General features: G+C 33.9%; 1 protein-coding gene across 1 annotated transcript in view; it reads right to left on the bottom strand.

Moving 5' to 3' along the window:
* The window catches only part of LOC108359260 (nuclear pore complex protein Nup214-like), a 49,459-nt gene extending 26,615 nt beyond the window's left edge, over positions 1-22,844 (bottom strand). Inside the window, exons 1-2 of the mRNA XM_017611033.1 lie at positions 22,384-22,844; positions 21,415-21,441 (exon numbers count right to left, since the gene is read on the bottom strand). Coding sequence (XP_017466522.1) covers positions 21,415-21,441; positions 22,384-22,653 — 297 coding nt within the window. The 5' untranslated portion in view covers positions 22,654-22,844. The remainder of the gene's footprint in view (positions 1-21,414; positions 21,442-22,383) is intronic.
* Between the last annotated feature and the right edge of the window lie 140 nt (positions 22,845-22,984).

The following is a 22,984-nucleotide window of genomic DNA, read 5'->3' as shown; positions in this document are numbered from 1 at the left end:
AACAGCCCGAGAGACGACAAAATATAAAAATTCCATATAATTATTATGAGAAGACGTAAATAATTTCCGTCTTGAAATAAAGGTCCCGCGAGACGACAACAAATAAAATTCCCATATAATTATTATGCGTTGACGAAAATAATTTACATTTTAAAATAATCGTCCCGTGAAACGAAAACAACTTTTCCATTGTTCAGTAATATTTATAGAGCAATATTTAATTTTGTTTTCTTATAATCGTTAGGTTGGTTTTCAATGTTCTTTGTGGGGTTAGCGCCCTAACGATAGACAACTGCAATCAAATAAAAGAGGCGCGTTGTTCGTTCAGAAAGGAGATTTACCTTGTGCCATTTATAAAAAAACCGGGATTAAAAGTTTATGAAAGTCCATTAAGTGGCTTACATCGGTAGCTGGTTAAGTTTTTAAATGCTATATATTTAAGTTTGTACTGAGTTTTAAACTATAGACTTGCGTTTTTTAAAAGACTTCAAAAAAATGAGAAAGGTTAGAAATTCATTGGGATATGTTAACAGCATAACTTTTGAATTCCCATATGAGCATTGAAGTAGGTTGTAATTTTTGCTTTAATATTACTTGTTTTGAAAAACGAGATATGTACATATGTATGTACTTTTGGGTTGCAATTTTGATTTAAGGTGAACCCCTCTATGGAATGCTGAGAATTTTAGGTTATGCGTAAGTAACACGCACAAGCCATCACAAGTCTGCATATCGTCGTTTAAAGTGCAAAAAAAAGAATGGATAAGGATTGAGCCAAGAGCTTGTGTGAGCAAATCCAATTTTTGGCAGCCAATGTCAGTTACGCGGTTTTGCAGAATGACGATACGCGGTTTTGTACTTTAAACGACGATATATACCTTATTGCAGGTAACGTATACCACACGTAGTACCGAAAGAAGTATTGGGGTTGGTTTCTTTTATATTTTTATGCGCAGTAGCCGTAACAGAATAGGTTCCTTCCATAATTTTATCTTGGAAAACCTACAATGAAATATGATATGGCCGGGCTGAGAGAGTTGCAAGCCTTCCAATTGTGCCATTCATTTCGAACATTTTAATTAAGTTAAAGTTTAAAGCCTTCGGACTTTTTCTACACTGTCGGAGCAAAGTATTGGCACAGCAAATTTTTTACAATATATGCAACAATTTGTATTCTAACATTTTCCGCCAATTTGGTATAAAAATATGATTCATTCAAAAACAAAAAACATATAAATATAATTCCTTAACTTTGTGCAAAATTCGCGAAAATTCAGCAAATTTTCATGAAAATTTTGAACTTTTTAATCAGATTTTTGAATTTTTTAGAGTATGCAGATTTGTAGCCCAATCAATTTTATTAAGTGCAAGTTTTAAGTAGCTAGGAATTACCGTTGATTTTTGACAATTTTTTCACGCAGTCTCTTCCATACAAAAAAATTTTTCTAAAATACTTTATATGGGAAAAATGCAAAACACCTTCAACAAAAAAAAAATTCTCAAAAATCAACGCGATTTTTGACTAACTCTGAACTTGCATTTTTTTTACTAGAAACTGTGTACTCAAAAAAATTCTAAAAAATCTGATTAAAAAGTTGAAAATTTTGATGAAAATTTGCTGAATTTTCCCGAGTTTTGCACAAAGTTTAGGAATTATATTGGGATGTTTGAGCTATAATTGGAATAGAAAATAGAAAAAAAGGAAATGAAAAGGAACACTTAAGGCCCGAAAATTTTTTAAATAGGGTTTCCGCCTATCTAGTTAATGAAATTTCGTTGAATATTTAAGATAAATGAAATTTTACAATAGTAACAAACGAAAGACGATAAAACTTTAATTAGGCAATTTACTAATTTTACCGATTTTTATACATTGTACTACGAGCCTCGGACTAAAGTTGAGCAGCAACATTTATTTATAAAACACAACAAATATAGGAGTAAAAATTAACTTACTTTACCTAACTAAAATTGAATTTAGGTGCAAAGTTTTCACTTTACTTGACCATGTTCGATTTAATTAATTTTTTAAGTTAAGTTTGTAATGTATAACTATCGCTCTTATCTACATTTTTTTTCGAAGTAGTATAACACTTTTTTTTATTCCAAAAATGGATATTGCTTTTTCGTCAAAATACGAAAAAATACTTTTTTTCTACCTAAATTTTTTTTTTTAATTTTTTAGAGAAATTTAAAAAGTTTTCATAAAGTTTTTATTCACTACTTTTCACTTCTAAGTATACAGTTTTGTAGGCCATCAAGATCCAGTAATAGAGTGCAAGTTTCACTAAGCTAAGAATTTGCGTTCATTTCTGATATTTCTTTTTTTGCCGGCGGTGCCATTATTTTTTTCCATAAAACAAAATGTCGAACATAGCAACATTAGGTGTATTCGAGTATTCTTCTAGCAGAAAACTCGCAAAAGTACGCGTACGCAAAACCAGCAAAAACTTGAAAGTTTTAAGTACAGCTGATCGAAAACTTGGTTACATATACAAGCATACAACGGAAAACATGAAAAGAATATACCTCGGCAGGCAATGGCAACCCTCCGAGTGTATTTCAGCCATGAAAAACAGCTGCTCATAAAAATACAATCCCCGTTCGGAGTCGGCGTAAAACTGAAAAAACAACAATCAAAACATAACTGTTAAATATGATCGAAAAATAGAAGTCTACCAAATAAGGAACTTCACACCAGAAAATATTAAAATAACGATTATTTTTTGAGAATTTAACTTTCTCAATTTAGCGTCAAAACGCGTTGCAAAGTACTATACATAAGAAAATTGTGATCGATCAGCTGATATTCGATATATAGCACCATGAAGTTACTTAAGTTGCCGTTATGTTTTGATCTCATATTTCACATATTTGGATCTCCTCAAAAATGCCCAAAAGAACACAAGGTATTCCTCAGGAATTTTCTTGTTGTTGTTTTTTTTCACCTTATCCCTTGGCAATGAAACGAGCATATATTTACAAGACGTTTTCACATCAATATTTATTTTATTATTTATAAAGTTGAATGAAAATTTACAAATACTCATTGTGATGAAAAAAACGTATATAAAAGAGAATTGGAATTATATAAAAAATATTGCAGGTTCTGACTGCAAACAAAGTAAAAATTCAGGTCACTTTCCGTCTTCAAAGTACAATTATGTATACTTTTGTAAGTATGCGTATGTGTATGCGTGTGTATGTATATGTTTGTGTGTGTGTGCGTGTGTTTTTTATGTAATAAGTATGTTTTCATGTAGTTATGTATGCATGTAGATTTATTAAAAATAATTTAAGCTTTGCTTGCGTTCTTTTTTATTTTTTTTTTATTATTTTTTTTTTTAATTTTTTCCTTTTTTGATTGTATTTTATTCGCGTAGATTTTTTGTTAGCAGCAAATTATTATGGTGTCCCGATAAATGCCTCACTAACTCTTGTACTGATTCGAAATACATTGAACAAAAACAGCAACTGAATCGATTTTCGGTTTCAGCACCATTTGTCGTCGTTATAACATTTCGATGAACCGAACACAAATGTTTCAATAGATGGGCCTTTTGTTTGAACATAGCAACGCACAAGCGACAAGCGAACGGCTTCTCACCCGTATGTACTCTTAAATGCGTTTTCAAATTCCACGACATACCAAATTGTTTGCCACAGTATTCGCAACGATATTCACGTGCCGTATTGTGCGTGCCACATATATTCGAATTGTTTGAAGGGGGATCACGAACACTTCCTGGTGTATCACGACTGCCTGCCTCGACAGCACTACTGCCAACGCCGCCACCACCTCCACCACTGCCACCACCACCACCTACGCCACCTATCTGTGGTATGCTATTGAGACCAGATTGCAGATTTGAGAAGGTGGAGATGGCAGGGTTTTGCGCCGATTGCCATTGGTAAGCAAACTGTGGTGAGATGTGTAGTGCAGCGTCGGGACTTTGCGGTCTGGGCCTTTGATTTTCAATGGATTTACGATTTTTCGGAAGCACTTCGGAGCTACCTAAGAGACCTTCCTCCAGTGGGGATAACAATTTGCGATCGGACATGTACGATGATATGGGTGAAGCTGCTGTTTTCGCGGAACGTAACTCCTCGATTAATGTATGCTGATATGATGAAGCGAACGGTTGATTATGACTGGAGGAATGATGGAAGCCCGGTCTTCTTTTTCGATGTGGCGTTACAACATAGTTTTCTGGTGAATTATTCAAGTCGGGATCTTGTAGAGATTTTGTCACTTCTTTATCAGAATCGAAAAAAAATCCTTTACGTTTTATACTTTCGGTGCCATTGAATGATGAACTGTCTGTGTTGAAAATGTTTTTGTCCGTATATGATAATTTTCTTGTACTACTTTCGTGTTTACTTCGAAAACCCAGCGATAAATTGACAGGATTTAGAGAAGGTATGTTCTTATTGGCTGTATTGAGCTGCGCATCTGTATATGCCTCTTGCTCACTGGTCGATGGACTATTCTCCTTTAAATCTTTTTGTTGTATATTATTATCTTCTAATGAACACTTAGGGCTGCCCGGATCTTCCTTAACGGTATCTGTATCTGTATTCTTCGGATGGTCCGAGCAATTTCTTAAATCATCACTACTTTCTAATTCAGGGCTATAGGAATGCTCTAGTTTTGTTGAACAATACATTTGTTCATGATTACCATTTCCATTACCGTTTCCATTACCATTGGAATCGCTATTTAATCGATCGCGCAAATTACTACATTTACTGCTTAGAATTGCTGAATCTGTCGTCTTCCAATTGTCCGATTTGATTTGCAGCAACAACAGCAGATCGTGCAAGTAGTTAACATCGCGGGATGTTATGCAAGTTTGTCCGGAGTAAAGAAAATCCAAGAGGAATTTAAAGTATGTGGCATTTACATCTGGGAAATAAACTGTGGTCGCGCTGTCGGATAGTTGCGTGTCCTCCAAGAGAGTTCTAGAAAATAAAGCGAAACGGATAAGGTGTGAAATGAAATTAAGGGAAGGAAGTTAAGAAATTAAAAACAAAAAAAATAAAAAATAAACTAAGCAAAATACAAGGAAGTAGAATCAAATAATGAAAATAAAATTAAGTTAAATAAAATTTATAATGCAATAAAATAAACTGAAAAATAAAACAAACAAATATAATAATATAAGATAATTTATGTAGAACATGGAAAAATAATAAAAAATAGAGAAAACATACACTTAAATTAAAATAAAAAATAATTAAGATACAAGAGAATAGATAGATTAAAAAATAAATAAAATTAAAAAGGAAGAATATTAGATAAACGAATAAAATAATATTAAATGGAAAGTGTAAAATAAAAAAAAAAATAAATAATGAAGAAATAAATTAACTTTTAAAACAATTAAAATTAAATAAAAAGAAAAGAGCAAAATAATATAAAAAATATAATAATTCAAAGTGAAGAATAATAACAATAAAGAAAATTTTAATTAACTTCAAATAAAATAAAAATAAAACAATAAAAAAAGATAAAATATGTGACATAAAATAAACAGATAAAACTACTTAAGGTAAAATATATTAATAAAATACTATACAGTAGAATAAAATAAATTTTAATAAAAAATAGAATAAAATAAAATAATAAAACAGTAAAAAATAAGTAAGGGGAAAAATAAATAAACTTTTGATAAAATAAATTATAATGAAATAAAGAAAAAGTGAACAAAATGTGACGAACCCAAATAACAAAATAAAATACTAAATAAAAAAAAAAACCAACAATAAAAATAGAAACCAACAATATAAAGAATACCCAATATTGGAAATTTACTCCTTTAAGAGATCAGTAAAAAAAAATTATCTATTCACACCTATTTACATACACACTATGTAAGAACCAAATTGTAGAGAGCTTGACACATCTGGTCAGGATTGGATAAAGAGGACCAAGACCTTTCATCGCGAGGAAAGTGGCATAAGTCATTTCCATTAACTTAACTTAACTGAATGCATCTCTAATCGTCCTACCGTCATAAACTAATAACCAACATTTTTACCTTTGAATTATAAAGTTGAACGAATAACAGACGCGTTCAGACACAGTTAAATAAGCACTGATGTCAAATGGCATGCAGTTACTTAAGCCACTTTCCAAATAAAGAGCTAATGTAAAGCGTTATTGCTGTAGGACCGACCTGAAGCTGAAGTTATGTCTACGAAGTGATACCGAATTTGTCATAAGACTTCTTATCTCACATGAAAAATTTGCCCATCAAAACCGGCGTGAAATTTGCCTTCCCTTAAACTTGTACATCGTTAACTATCTTAGCCACCAGAAGGAGTTTCACTGACCTCCTATGCCGAAGATTGCCCGCTATTGTTTACCTATGTTTAAAAGTAAACGTCTACCTTTCTTACCTTTCTCGCAATTGCTAATCAAGTGCAGCAGCACTTGGGGCAATCACAAAAAAACGTTGTTGGCAACATACAGGGCAATTGGCGACCGGTACTAAGTAAATTATGACGCATCAGTTTGCTCACCAAAATTTAGTAAGATGCACACCACATATATGAAGCTGTAGACCTGTCGAAATACTCCAATGAGATGCCTTCTTATGTCGCCTGAGCCCCCCGCCTTCATAGCTAGAGCTCAATGTTACCCGTCAGGGAACAGCAAGCAATTCAACTGCTAACAGAAAACACCCGAACAAGCACTTGCTGGGAGCAGAGCCACCTTCTACACTATCTGCGAACTCATGGACGAAATACAAGCTTACATCGCACAACCGCTGGACCCAACGTTGAACAGACAGATCTTATACAACATCCACCGAGTGACAACCACCCATTTTACCAACTCTCGCCCCCAAAACTGCTATCATCGAAGTTCAAACACCTCCCATTGCAAACGAAGAGCTAGCTAGTAAGGTACCCTACACGACACCAACCACCTTTTCGCTTGCTTCCATTAATCCCGTTCAGCTAACAGCCTCTCTCTCTGGTCTAGGCTTAGTAGTGTCGCTACAACAAAAACAACAAACGTCCAGGCATCACAGACGATAGGATCCACAGACCGCAGAGTGAAACAAGCCGCATTCGCATAGTTGCAATTGAAGTGAGATAACCCGCAGGCTTAGAGTTAGAGTAGTAGATCCACTATGTATCTGAACAAGCTAGCTCATCTTAAAATTGTTATAGCACGAAATACTGGACCAAAGTAGGAAGTCTCGTTTTTCTACTAGTCACCTTAGCGGCATTTGTAAGATGGACATTTACATATTTGAAATGGATTATTGATGTGACCTTGAAAAACTAAGGAGCAATAAAACTTTATAGATATGCTATTTAAGTCAATGGAAAAAATTGCGTATCGAATTTATAAGAAAAAAATTATCAGCTTATGTTCTAATGTACATTAGAGTGGTCCAAAACCAATAAAGTCCGAATTTTAATGCCGCTACCTACCCCTTAGGATTGTTTTTAACCGAAAAAATATACCCCTATTTTATATTTTGAAATCAAAAAATATTTAGGGAGCACTCACGCGCACAAAGTTTTCCGTGTATTTTATATGGGGAAAAAACACTTTTCATAGAAATGCTAAAAAAATTCTTGAAAATCAATATTTTTCGATCGAAAAACTGTGGTTCTCTTCAGGAGACTTCCAATATTAATATCCAATTGTTTATTTAACCATTTTTTAATATTAAAGATTTCTCGGGATTTTCGTGGACCTATAATATATTGTTACCATGAAAAAAAGAAACAATTGGGTATTATTACTGGGGATCTCCTGATGATAAACAAAGTTTTCCAATCGAAAAATTTAGATTTTCAAGAATTATACACAATTTCTACGAAAAGTTGTTTGTTCCCCATATAAAATACATGAAAAACTTTGAGCGCCTTAAGCACTCCCTATTTTTTTTTATATCAACATAAAAAATAGGGGTATATGGTTTTTGGTATAGTACAAACCTAGTGGTGGCGGCATTATAAATCCGACCTTTTTTCACATACTACATTTTTGGGATCACTTTATTGTACATGTGTGTATGTACCTAGTGGGAAAGGGTTATGTCTGGGAATGCAAAAAGTAATGGATAGCCCCTATTACCTACGCACGAAAAGATGCAAGAATCTCTCCACAGCGATGTCATATGAAAGTAATGTGTCGCATGTCGCTTTACGAAACTATAAATAGTATTAAAGAAAAAATAAAAATTATAATAAAGTCATGCCACAGGTTTTGAACCCGTGACCAACAACGCGGCAGTCGAAACACGCATCCATTCGGCTACAGAAGCTGTTGAGATGACGTAAAAAAATACTTGAGTTGAGTTTCAAACTTTTTGTTTTGTTTTTGGCTTCAAAACTTCCGCATCATCTTTTCATTCAACCGTATTGCATTCCCATTTTCTCACTGGGAATTTATGTACATTGGATCGTATAACAAAAAAACGCCAATTTCTTCCAAGCGATTTTGAAGTATTTTTGGAGTGTAAACATTTTTTTCAGCACCCTGTAAAAACAGCTAAATCTGTTTTTGTTCTATAATTTCTTTATTTGATGTCCGATTTCCATAAATGACATATCGTTTTAAAGGTATTAAAAACCTCTAATATAATTCCCCCAGAAAAGCTTTTTCTTAACACGGTACTCTGTAATAAATAGAAGAATCTCAAAAATACACTCCCATGAACAAAAGTGTCTTAACTATAAACATTTGTGGTGCTACCACGATTCAGCCAACTTGAGTTCCAAAAAAATTTACTTTAATTAAATATTTACACATTTGGTAGTAATTAGCTGTTGTTTAATGGGAATAGATTAGTGTTTATTTGCCAAAAGGTTATAATTTGACATGAAAAATATTTTTCTGACACGAAATATTGCATACAGTTTGTTGTTTTCAGAAAAATGCACAGAACTTTCAAAGTTTGTGAGACGTGACAATAGTAATATATACACAACTGCAGACTTTCTTAATAGGTACCTTTACAACGATGTCTCATTTATAGAAATCGGACATCAAATAAAACCCTTATAGAAAAAATCGATTTAGCTGTTTTTATAGAGTGCCGAAAAAAAATTTTACACTCCTTATATACTACATAGTGAAACGGCCTAATGTACATTTGTATTTCTTAGTATTTTTTTTTTAATACATATAACCTTTTTTAGTTTTTTTTTTAAGTGCTATATAAAGTAAATTTGGTAAATTTACCATTTCAACTGCGTCACTTTTACCTTATGAGTGGGCTAGCAGCAGCCAATACGAGTTTATGTGCATGAAGTTTGACCCTGTTTTCACAAACTATCGTCAGATCGGCTGGGTGTTCTCCACGGAATGCGGCTCCAATTTCCTTGAGTATACACTCTCCATGCTTGCTGTACTGCAACATCAGCATTCTAGGAAACTTTGGAAGGAAGACATCAAAAGCACAGAAAATCAAAATATGTATGTAAAGATGTATGTATGTATTTAACAATGGGTAACGGCAACAATGTTAATGTTGTTAGGCATTAGACGTTTAAATATTTATTTGAATTTTATGCGGTTAGTGTGGGTGAAAAAGCACATCTTGTTTAAAGCACACATGCATGTAGATATATACATACATAACTTTATTTGTAATTAAAAACATAATAATACCTACATTATCTTAAACAACTTTAGCTTTAGTTCTGCAATTCACACACGCAACGCAACAAACAAAAATTCTTTAAATACTTCAATGATGACAAACTATTCACACTAAGCATCCGCTTTTCCAATCCGCACGCATGCGCAAACTACGCGCAATTCGAAAACTATTTATTCACATACGCTCAGTCTGGTACACGCATTTGCACACTTTTGTATCGAAAGTGGATATATTTTATTGATATGCAAATGTAGCTTGTTTCTTGTGAACTAAAACTAATTTATTTACTTTATTTGCACAATTGAAAAAAACCCGTATTCGTACATTCACCAAGATTTTTTCCACTTTTTTCGCTAGCTTTGTATGTAGTACTTCCTAGCCTTTCTACTTTTAACTCTCTACTACTTGAACCCTTCACTTGATACTGATATTTCAAAACTGAATGTATGGAAATTTCTTGCATCTCACACATATCTCTCTCCACAGTGGTGAGTGGTGTGCACGTGAGTGTGTGTGAATGTGTGCGCATTTACTTGTATTTGTAGCTCTCTCCGTGATTTAGCAATCATCATCATTAACATTGATGAAAAGAAGTGATCCAACATTTGCGACCTTGAACACACCAACATTCTACATACATACATTAATGAAGTGTGATTTTTTTTATTTTATTGTGTTCAGCGTTTATGGCACTTTCCAACTAAGGCAAATTGCCATTGGCTGTTATACTTTCTACCTAGTAGGTTATACGTATTGGCTTTACTGACTTGCTAGCTGACTGGGTAGCTGGCGGGCTTGCGGACTTGCGAGCTCAACAGAAAACAGCAGCGGCGGTAAGCGCACGACGATCGAGGTTCCACGATCAAGCTGTGTGGAGAACGGCGGACCTACTGTATACATATGTACATACATACTATATATGTTTGTACATTAGGGTGACCCTTATTTTGAAAAGAGGTCGGGGTCTCGGTTCACCCCCTAAAAATGTGCGAATAGCCTGAAGACTAAAATATACAAAGTTTTAGGACAAGCAGAAAATATTTAGAAGTGGTCCACCTATACTATTTTTTATGGGTCCCCCATTTTTTTCTACGACAAATATTTTTCCCCCATATAAAAAATACATGGAAAATTTAGAGCGCTGTGAGCCACCTCTAAATCTTTTCTGATTTAACTTAAACTTTGTATAGTTTAGTCTTCTGGCTATTCGCATATTTCTAGGGGGTGAGACCGAGAATCCAAAAATGTATTTTATTTTTCTGCATATAAATAAGGGCCGCCCTAATGTACATACATATATACGAATGAAAAAGTTGTGCTATTACTTGGTTGTTGTTGTTATTTTTGTGGTTAAAGTAGTGAAGGCTTTTTAACTTTATTGTATACATATATACATATATATATATACTTATGTATGTACAACTTTATGAAAGTATATGCTTTTTGTTTGTGTTTATATTTATATTTGTAGATTGTAAGCTTAAGCTTGTATTGAAATACATACATGCATTTGTATGTGGTAAGTAGATACATATGTACAGCCATGCAAAACAATGCAACATGAAAGTTTTATATAATTTGGAAATTTCAGACTTGCTTGCACATACAAACAAACGAACATACAACCATGAATATGAACGCATACTTGTACAATATACATCAGACATATGTACATACATACATGTGTAAATACATAGTTATGCTTGTTCATGGACTGGTTAATAAAAAAATGCGCGTTGGCTGTCTGTATCTATCTTTTCCTGCATACAATCTCGTCTGTGACTGTCTGCTCGGTAGAAAAACTTTTGACGTTCCAAAAAAGCCTTAAAAACTGTTAAAAGTGTAAGTTCGGCTTGGTGTGAGCTTAAGACTTTTTAGCAAGTTTATTTTGTTGGAAAACTGCATGCAGATGTACTTACACACGTAAGTGCATACAGACTATGTATGCATACACATATGTACATAGGTGCATATGTACTTTTATTTCATGCTTACGTTTACATGCTTACATATACATATACATACATATGTACTGGCATACTTGTGCATATAAAAACGATATTCATATCTGCACTATGGCCAGAGTTATGGCTCTTTTGAGTGTTATTTCTAACAGTTGTTGCTAACTATTGCACAATATGTAATACTTTTTGTAGGAGTTCTTATGTACGTACATGCACAAGCTTTTTTGTTTGAAAATGAGAAAGGAGGATTTACTGTACATATGTATGTACATGCATACATACATAGGTATTATGTAAACGCTGGAAGGGAGGCACAATACAATACTGCATGAGAGTACCTAACCCGCGATGTTAAAATTGCTTTTAAATCGGCATCTTGGCAAAAGATTCTAGTTGCCCTACATGAGCTTTCCGCGCCCGCGTAGGTACCTTTCTAGAATAATCACAAAGTGTGTACGTAATGTAATGGGACTTGCCCTATCTGAAAGCAAGACTTAAACTGTTCTTGTTACAGGTCGGAAGATTCGTGAATATGTGGCCTTTAATGTCAAAGGAGTTAACACAAAGCCGTCCATAAATTATCTGAGTATCATATTAGATGCAAAGCTATATTTCAAAGAACACCTTGAATTCGTTTTCGAAAAATCTGCAAAAACATGGTAGGTACGCTTTATCGAGAACGATGCTCAATGCACCTGGTCCCAAACAGAACAACGGGCGACTTTAGCTAGGGTACTTAAGTGGGTATCACTATATGGTGCGCAAGTTTTGGCAAATGCGGTCGATACTAAGTCCAAAAGGTGTGGTCTGGCATTTATATTCACATTTGCACTCTAAGGGTTTGCTGTGCATTTTCTACAGTATCCGAAGACACAGCCCTTGTTGTCGCAGGTCTACGCCCAATAGACCAATTTTGAGGTACCGGATTAATTACCCCTAACTCTGAAAAAGAAAATAGTAAGAAACTATACTTTGGCAAACTGGAAAATATGATGGGACGCAAGTAGCAATGGACGTTGGACCCACCGTTTAATACCAAAACTCGAATCATGGATAAACCGTTCTCATGGCGAGGTAAATTTTCATATATGTACATAACTCAGTTTCCTACAGGTCACGGCTGCTTTAAGGCCTACCTCACACGCTGCAATCTGGAAGACACTGACAGATGTGATACCTGCGCTGGAAGCGTTACCGAAGACGTCGGACATGTATTCTTCTACTGCAACAAGTTCGCCCGAGAACGGATTTATATGCGAGATGTCTTTTTTAGGCAGACCCAACACCCCAAAAAAAAAACATTTTGCAAAAATGCTACAATCCCTAGAAAACTGGAATGCAGTTTCCAATGTGGCAGCAAGAATCATGAACACACTCAGAAGAGCTGAACAAGACAGAAGAAGAATCTTGGTAAGTTAAACAAGTATACTGTAGCATATGGTCGATAAGATAGTATAGGTAATATGAAATGACTAACAAACTGAAAACACTAGAACAGTAACGTACGTGTGCTCAACTTCGTGCTCAAACCGCCTACCGACGAAATACTTGACGGTAGTACCGGGTGGTAATACGGTACAGGACGGTAGGAGGTTTAGTTCGGTTTAGAGTCCCTGCTTCCTCCTTGTAAAATATGTACATTTGTATTATGAACATTCTATGCGAAAATAAAATAAAGTAAGATAAAAAGAATTAAATAAAAGAAAAAAATTACGTTAAATAAGAAAATAAATTAAAAAGTCCCACCAAACATTTTCTGTGGCCGGCAATAAGAAAACGTAACCTCGCCCTCGGTAACAAATTTATTGCTGGTAATATCGCGATCATATCGATTTCTTATTACCAGTCGCTCTAAAACGTCCGCCGAAGGCAACTCGCCTGAGCGAATCGTTTCATTATTACCTGAATGAATCGCTTTCTTATCGCTGCATGCGATAATTGGTATTTTTTAATACTTCATTTATTTTTTGTGTACAAAATTGAAACTTAGAAATGGAATTAACTATTTCTTTCGGTATGGGGCTGCCTATTTTTTCAATCCTGTCTTTGGTATAAATTAGACGCTTTGGATAATACTGTTGACGTGAAACTTATAAGTGTGGGAATTTTTGATAACTTATTTATTCCGAAATTGGCATAAAAGAAATGATGTTGCCGATTTGTCACCACGGCAATAAATCGGTGAGTCGCCAATTTGTTGCCATTGACGATTGTTGCCTATTTCTCATGTTTTGCATGGTGGGGCAAAATAAATTTATTTTTAAAATAATGTATGTATTTTCATATAAAAATATGAAATAAAATCATTAATGAGGATAATATTTGTTTGACTTCAGCCGTACCATCTTAGGTAAGGTTACATTAAACAGTGCGTTCACGCATGCAGCTGTGCTTTGCCGAGTGACGTGAGTAATTTCCTGTTGAATGCCGGGCACTCGCTAATTATATGCTCCATAGTTTCTTCCTGATACCCACACTTCCTGGACTTTCTGTCTTCTGTAAGACCTAATTTAATCCTTCCAGAAGCCTCGAGTCTGTTCTCCTTGTTGATAGACGGAAATCATTGAGCTTCATAATCTTTGCAAGTATGCAACCCTGAGTTCTTTTCCAAAGCCTATCTGCTTAACGATACATGAGCAGAACTTGTGATCTTTTGATTTCCCGAAGAGGAATTGGTATATTTATGGCAAGTGAGGCGTCTAAGAAAAAAGCCCTGTATCTTGAGACCCAACATAGGCTGACGGTTTTAGCTGCTGTTGGCCTTTTTATAGCCTCAAAAATTTTTTTTTTGTTCATTAATATTTAGAGGAAAATAATAATAAAAAGTAAAAAGCAAAAAGAGTTTCTTTATGTATTACTTTGAAATTTAAACAAACAATAATCACCACGGTTAAAATTCCAAAAATTAGGAGATACCCGTATTATCCAAGTTTGGCAAAGAGTTAGAGATTCATAGAAAATTGCTTTATAAATTTGATCACCTTTTCACCATCTGCATAATCTTCGCCCCAAATAACAACTATATATTATTTTAGTAAATAATAAAGTTAACTCTTAGCCTCTTTAAGTTAATAAAAAAAAAATCTATAAAAAAATGAAACAAAAAATAAAAAACCGCTTTTACAGAAAAACAAGCCCCACATAGAAAATTATGGAACAAAAAAATTAACTGTTTTTATCATTTTTATAACATTATTTTACTGCTTTTCCCAGTGCCTTAAATTCTTTTAAACACACATAAGGTTGTTAAAAAACAACGACAAAATTAAAAAGTTTAGAGTCAAGGAAAAATTTATTGAATAAAGCTGAAAATTCAATATCTACATTTCTTCTGAATTTGACCTTGGGATGTCCTTGGCATGATTTCTAGAGGATCTTGAGAAATCAAGGGACCCCCATATTCGGATTCAGCGACAACAAAAAAACATTATTTTGTTTTATTGAATTTTTGTTTGTCCTATTTGACCCTCAAATGTCCTCGAACCTGCCATTATATAGGTTCATGGACCTCGGATTCGGGTTCAGCGAGTCTAGAACACCAAACATGTTTATGAATTTTCAGGTTTATTCAATTAATTAAGATTGTTAAAAAACAAAATTAAACGACAGTTTACGAGTCACAAAACAAATTATCCAACGAAAAAATTAATTGTTTTTATTACTGGGAAAGCGGCTTAAAAATGGGTTCAAAAGAATGAAAACAATTGATTTTCTCTTTTTTATTGATTGCTGAGCGGAAGATCGACCTATCTTGGCAGCCAGTTTGAAAACGCTTTATCTCAGAAAACTTTTCAAGAACGCCCTACTTCAGAATTTGATTGAACAATGACCTATCTCAAACGAAAATATATTGAAAATGTGCTGAGATAGGGCGTTTTTGAATTGGCAGATGAAATAGAACGTTCTTCAACCAAAATTCTAAGATAGGATGTTTTTTAATCAAATTTTGAAATATGAACAATTTTCTGAGACAGGACGGTTTCGTACTGGCTGCCGAGATAGGTCGATCTTCCACTCAGCCATCGATATGAAACCCACGTTGTTATTTTATATTGCGCTGAGTTTTTAAAATAAATTTTTTAATGAATCATATCTTTAAAATTTCAAAATCCTTTTAAGAAAATTCCAAACGTCAGAGAGAAAAACTAAAAACGTAGTTTCACTATTTCTGGCCTTAGTTTCGCGAATATATCGTCGCCTGGATAAAAGATTGGCGTAAGCGCAATGTTGACGATTTTTAGTTACAGATTCAGTCATATATTTTAAAATGAGATTTTTCGATTAGTGTTATCAGGTTTTGGATATCTCCTTTTAAACTAATCAAGGTCTTTAAAATGGCGTTATCCATTTTTGGATATCTCCTTTAATTTCCAAGATATTGAGTAAAAAGTATCGTTAATTTAGTACAAATTTTGATCACATTTTGTCGTCACAAATGTCGCATACAACAAAATTTTACTAAATAAGATCATTCATAAACTCAAAAATAATTAACAATAAACAATAAAAATGAAATAATTTAAGAATTTTGTGGACTAGCAACATTCTCCGAAATTTTGGAGAAAATCCATCTTTGCGTTTTTGAGAAATTTCATTCTAAACTTCAACTGCGATTTCCCAAATCCTGTCGAAATTAACATACGGCAATCTTTTACCCAGACAACGGTATGTACTAATTAGTTTTTATGTATGTAAAATTGACTCTCACACGGTGTTACAGTTAAGAAAATTTTTATCACAATCTATCAATATGTAAAATTGCTAGTTTTAAGTAAGAATACAATAGTTATTAATGACATTTTTGAGGCTGTTTCATTTGAACTAACGCGTCAATGTCAGGATAGAATGAAGATCTTGAATTACTTATGTAGATCATCAAACATTCGCGCTATCAGAAAATCATCCGCACTCCGGTTGTCTTACTTTCATGAAATTCCTTTGCACATGAGACTTTTAAGTTCAACAGACTATGTACATACAGTGACTCAATGAAGTGTTCAGATGTTGATTTTTTTTTTTAATATTCACAATGCTTTTCAAGTAAGTTTTTTTTTGGTATTTTTTATAAAAAAAAACTGTTAGCAAAAAAATATTAAATATCAACCCGATCGGAAACTTGCACTTTATTATACTGTTAGAGTTTGAAACTTTGATTCATATGATTTTGGTTGAAACATGGACAATATTTTTATAGAAAAATATCACAAAAATTTTTAACTTGAACAACATTGGAAGTATTTAAAAACAATCAATATGAGAACATTTTCTTAAATAACTTCACATTGGTTTTTTGCTTAAAAATTACTTATTTTATTTCGATTCAAATCGTCCCAAAACTCGATATTTGGTATATAAACAAACACATCTACATATGTACGTATGTATGTACATACATACATATGTAAGACCCCTTAAGTAAACATCTTGAACTCATAATACCCTTCAATCCGACTCTTAAGAGTAAGGACGCAGTACCACTAACAATAAATAAAGTGTGTAAGGTCATGGCACGGCATGATCATCCCACACAGCAACAGCAAATGACTGAATTAATTTGAAATATTGGCAAAATCATAATGTACCTACATATGTAATTAATATTTTTATTTTTTTTTTTGAATTTGAATACGATGTGGAGTAGTTGAACTCTGTAAAGTCAATATCGCTTTTGAAACAGATGTAGGAGTATGTACGAGAGAAGTATACAATTGATCATAATACAAAAAAGAAGGTAGTTTCATTACTACTATTTTTTGATTATAAAGCAGATTTTTGACACTTCTCCAGATGTAAAAATTAAGCATAGATTTACCACATTGAGATTTTCTTTTAAATATTTGGGAGTAAAATTTACATACAAACAATAGTAAGTTGATGTGTTCGATAATCAAATTTGAATGTTTTTCTCAAGCGTTTAAAAGGTCCTTTGAATAATATCGTTGTGCAGAGATGAAGAAATAAAATAAAATCTAGTTTTGAAACATTTATTTATTAAAATCTGTTTTTTATTTTATTTTAAACAAAATAAATAAATTTACATAACAAAACTTTTTTTTTTGTTAAATAGTCCGAAGAAGATGTATTGTTAGGTATTTCGTCATTGAAGCATAGTCTGAAACCACGATTCGGAGAATGTTGAATGGTCTCATTGCCCTCACAATGAAAGGAGTCGCAATTAAGAATTCTCCGAAAATGAAGCATCTATAAGTAACTCTGGATACAAAACTTTCGTGGAAATCTAACGAGGAACACAAAATATTAACTACCTGACAATTAAGCATGTTGTGACATTTCGTGCTGCCACACATAGTCCTCAATAATCATTTATTTATTGTAAAAAAAAATATTTACAAATTTAAAAAGAAATTTCGATATGCGCAAAAACGAAAATTGAAATTCATGATATGATAAATATTATAGTTATGGACGATAGGAGGTACTCCCGATTGAACTGACACTCAGAGTCTGGAAGTAAGTAGGGTGTTAATTGCAGCTTGGCCGTCAAGTAAACTCCTTCCGCTCCACCTATTTTCCACCACGTAGTCCATATCCGTGAGGATTGCAAATACCTCAGCCTCGAAATCCGAAGCATACTTGCCAAGAGAAAAGTTAATGACGGTAAGTGCAGCACTACATCAAGAGCAACGCCACGTATTGTAGAGAAATCTTTCGTACCGCACACGGCAGTAGTTCTTTGAATTTTTCCAGCAGACCTCCCACGGTCTTGATTAAGAATCTTCTCCACCCTATCACTGACGCATATCTAATTATGGGTCTGATTATAGAGGTATAAATCCAAAAACCAGTTTACATTGCCAAAATGCTGCCCATTCTTCAGAGGTGGCGCCCGAAAAGGGACAATGAAACTACCTTCTTTTTTGTATCATGCAATTGATTGTTTTTCTAAATTCCACATTTCTTGCGCATTTTATCATTAAAAAACTGACTTACAATTGGAAACAAAATCTTGAGATTCTTGTTCAGTAGAAATGTGTTCGCTCTACCAAACGAAGTATACGATTTTTTCTCACGTACAAAACGATCTGCACTAATCTACGATCATACATTCATTTGTACAAACATATGTATGTACATGCTACGTAACTACATTCACCTATATACAGCACAAAATAGTAAGTAGTCGGTATGACGTTATAAAGAAATATCCCTTTCACAAAAATTCGTACGCTTACTGCTGGCTATTAACACAAAAGCATGGAGTTTAAAGTTAAAGCTGGCTGCTGGAACTGGTGTGGAGAGTGAATGTGGATGGGGATGTGAATGTGAATGTGAATGTGGATATGGATGTGTTGTTGTGATATGCGCCAACAAGATGCAGAATTCACCTTTTCCGTGCCATTTCAAGCACATACATACATATACAGTTGCATAAATGTACTTATGTACATATGTATATGCATGTATCTATAAAATACAGCCTGTTGGTAGAGCATGATCAAGTATAACGAAATATTTACTATGTTGCTTTGTTATTTTGTGTTTCAAGAAAAAGCTAAACTCGAAATAAAAGTTAACTAAGTGTAGATCTGTATGTATGTATATACATATGTAATTATATAAATACATCATATATAGATATATGTACGTTCAAGACTACAATACATTTTTTATTATATGTATAAACATACACACTTACTAATGAGCAAATGAAGGCTGCAAAAAACGTGTCTTGGAGTTTTAATAAACAAAAGGGGAAATGAAAATCGTAGTAATTCTTCAATATATACATATGTATGTATGTGTATATGTATGTACATACATATTTCTCCTTGTACACTACATACAAACATTCAGACACACTCCCATACATATGTACATGTACTATACATACATACTAAATACACTCCCTTTCACAAAAAGCTCCAGCAGCGCGCGCGCCAGTTGCTTGCTGTTCGCTTGCTACCGCCGCTGCCGCCTATCCGCCTATCCGCCTGTCTGCTTGTCTGCCTATCTGCCAGTCTGCCACTTTATGAAACTTTTTAAAGCTTCTTACTGACCTAAAAAATTATAGTGTGCGTGAGAGATAATGACAATGTGTTGGAGTGAAAACGCTGCAAGCCAAACACAACTAACTAGCAAGCGGCGGCAGTAGTTTTATTTTTTTTTATTTTTTTTTTTGTATTTCAACTCGTCTGTTGTCCGTTGCGCGAACGACCAACCAGCCAAGCAACTAAGCCACCAAGCGATCAACCGACCACCACTTCAATGACTTTTTCCGCCCGAAATTCAACATTTTTCCACACAAACGCGATCACTTTCGAGTTTAAAGTTTTTGAGTTTTTTTTTGGTGTTTTTTTTTTGCTTTGTTGGTACCAAATGTTAGCGCAGAGCAAAAGCGAAGCAAAGTTGCGAGATTGCATTATGTAGTTGCAAAAACAAACACGTATGTACATTAGGGTGCCTCAAAAAAAATACTTGCGGGTTTTCCACCGGGATTATACAATTTATGATATTTTAAATATGTATTTCGGATTAAGATGTATGGAGATGATTTCGATCCCATTGATACAAATTTAAAACATTTTTGTGCATTTTTAAGCTTTAACTCTTCTATCATCTGAGGTGATTTTTTAGAAAAAAAATTTAAAAACTTATTTTATTTTTAAAATAACTGGATTTTTGTAGGTATTTTCAAATAGGACCAGTTCACGTGCATCTTAATATTTTTTGCGAAATATTTTGGCCGAAGACTTTAAATAAAATAAATTTTATAATTCCGATGTGCAAACAACGCCGATTTTTTGTATGACGACTGATGCACCCTAATGTAGTAATTGTAGTGGTATAAATGTTTTCTGTTTTCAAATCTACTAGCAGCGCATTGTTTAATCTCTTCAAAAAAATAAAAAACACATAACAAAACCAGAAGCCTTCAAGCTCTTGCATATCAGTGAGTTTATGTATGCATCTACATATGTATGTTCGTAGGTATGCTTATATACATATAATATAAGTAACTCTATGTATACATATATGTATATTTAAATGAAATCCATTCACCACACTTAATAAAACTCCTTCACACATAGTTCATATATATGTACATATGTACGTACATGCATAGCTAGAGCAGCAATGCTGAGCACAGAGCGCAGTGAAAACGGTTTTAACTTTTCGTTTTTAGTTTAACTATTTTTATTTTATTTTTGTTTTTGTATTATTTCTTCACTGCTTCTTCTTCTTTTTCTTCACTCACTACACAATTTCTTGTGCATAGTTGACTAACAACAGCAACTGCAATAAGCTGGCATACAAAATTACCTACATACATATGTATATTAGTGTACGATCTTTGGTTACTTATTGATTGCTGGCCACAGAGCTGGAGCTAGACATACATAAGTATGTACATACATACATATGTATGTAGCTGGTCTATGGCTTTGGCTATATCGTCGCTATGATATCGACAACGACTTTAAAAATGTGTAAATTGCTGGAAATATGCTTGGCTTGAAGGTCACAAACAAGCCTTTCTAATACATTAATGGCCCATTGTGCAGCGCAATTTCTAGATGTCTTTGACTCGATCATAAAAATGACGAGAGTACGAGTATCTTCGCAAGAGTCTTTCATGTTTTATTTACTACTTCGCATTGCTGTTTTCAATGATGATTTTCCCCTTTGTTTTGCATAATGTTGTACTAATGTGCGCGCTTGTGCACATTTAAATTTTTACAAAGGTACATACATATGTACATACATAGATGCAAGTTAGTAAAATGTGTTTATGTATGTATGTATGTGGTGTAGAGGAAAAGTTAAAAATTGTCGTATAAATACATTTTTTTTTTTACCTGTCGCATGAAGTCGCAATTGAAACGCTTTAATCCAAAACAGTGGTAAAAATGTTTAACTTAACAAAAACAAATATTTAGGTATGTGCACATATATGTATACATATATACACTTACATACATATGTATAAATTTATGTATGTATGTATGTATAAAGGATTATGTTTTTTTTTTACTTTTATTTTACTAATATATGCATATCAGTACACATATTACTATTTAGTGCACACTTAACACAGTTCCATAAATTTTCAATGAGCACACTCTGTATGTAATGTATCATATGTATGTAAGTATGTACATTTGCTGCTTTTGTATCTCGTATTCACTTCAAATGCACTTTCTTTCGTTTCAGGAAACTTTTTATGTTTTTTTCTTCTATTTTTATTTTTTTGTTGTATATTCGAATTGGATTCTTAGCAGCTTGTGCAGAAAAAAGTTTGTTTACTTTGTTTGCGCAATGTTCATGTATGTACGTGATATTTCTTTTAATTTTTTTGTATAAATTTTTACTGTAGCTTTTCTTGTTTTCCTATCAAATATTGTTGCAATCGGTTATTACGAAATAATAAAAAATTTAACTTAAATAAATCCGACAGCAGAGTGAATCTCTCAGATGTGCTTTACTAACTATCATTTCACGTACTGAGTACACATTTTGAACATATTACTAAATGTGCTCGATAGGCACTAACTTATACAAGTTTATTATACAAAACCGTCGTCGTCGTTGTCGAAGTCGTCGTAGTCGTAGTGGTCGCTGGTTCCATCGCAGTCCACCGTCCCTTTCACTTGCTTGCAATTTCCATACAGATAGTCTTAATGTATCTCTTTCCTACCATTCTTCAACGATCGCGCTCCCATACTACAACAATGCTATGTGATCGAGAATTTCAACATATTTGTTGTGCTTTTACATTTTCTAAGTAGTAAAAGCTTTTGCCCTAGCTATACCAAGACCAACCGTACCGTATACTCTGCTTTGTTGCGGTGTTTTTTCTTCTCTTTGTTGGCGTTGGCCTCGATGACGGCGATCGGTGGCAGCCAAACAACCAAACAACCAGCCAGCCATCGAGCCACAGCCAGCCATTTCAGTAGGCATACAACATTGAACGCCACGCAGAGCTTAATTACAATAGCTTTCCATATTCTCCCCACAGTAGCGAGTAGTTGCTTGCGTGGGTATTTTTCTGTGTCGCGGTTTGCAGCTTTCGGAAGTTGGTGAAACTTTCTGCGCATAGTTTGGCATTGATGGTATATACGAGTGGTGTTAAGCCACTTGCACACAGCCCCAACCCTGCCAGTGTTGCTGGTTTGCTGCCGATTCTGAACTTTTCAAATCCAACAGAGATAGAAATTGTACCACTTCGGCAGTTCAATGAGTTAAAGTGTACCTATGTCAGCAAATGCATCTGCTCACCTTGATACCACAAGCTTGGCAAACCACTGGGGGACCCCTGTGTATGATTGATGCTTTAGGTAAGTTACGCTCCATATCATCTGTGATCGTTTATGGGACCATTTCGATACGGTTTGTCTGATGCACAGCATGATTTTCGGAAAGGTAGGT

This window comes from Rhagoletis zephyria, unplaced genomic scaffold, assembly GCF_001687245.7.
Source record: "Rhagoletis zephyria isolate East Lansing unplaced genomic scaffold, Rhagoletis_zephyria_1.1 Rzeph_scaffold_00368, whole genome shotgun sequence".
NCBI lineage: Eukaryota > Metazoa > Arthropoda > Insecta > Diptera > Tephritidae > Rhagoletis > Rhagoletis zephyria.
The sequence above is the reverse complement of the archived record's forward strand: the minus strand, read 5'-3'. Positions and strand labels throughout refer to the sequence as shown.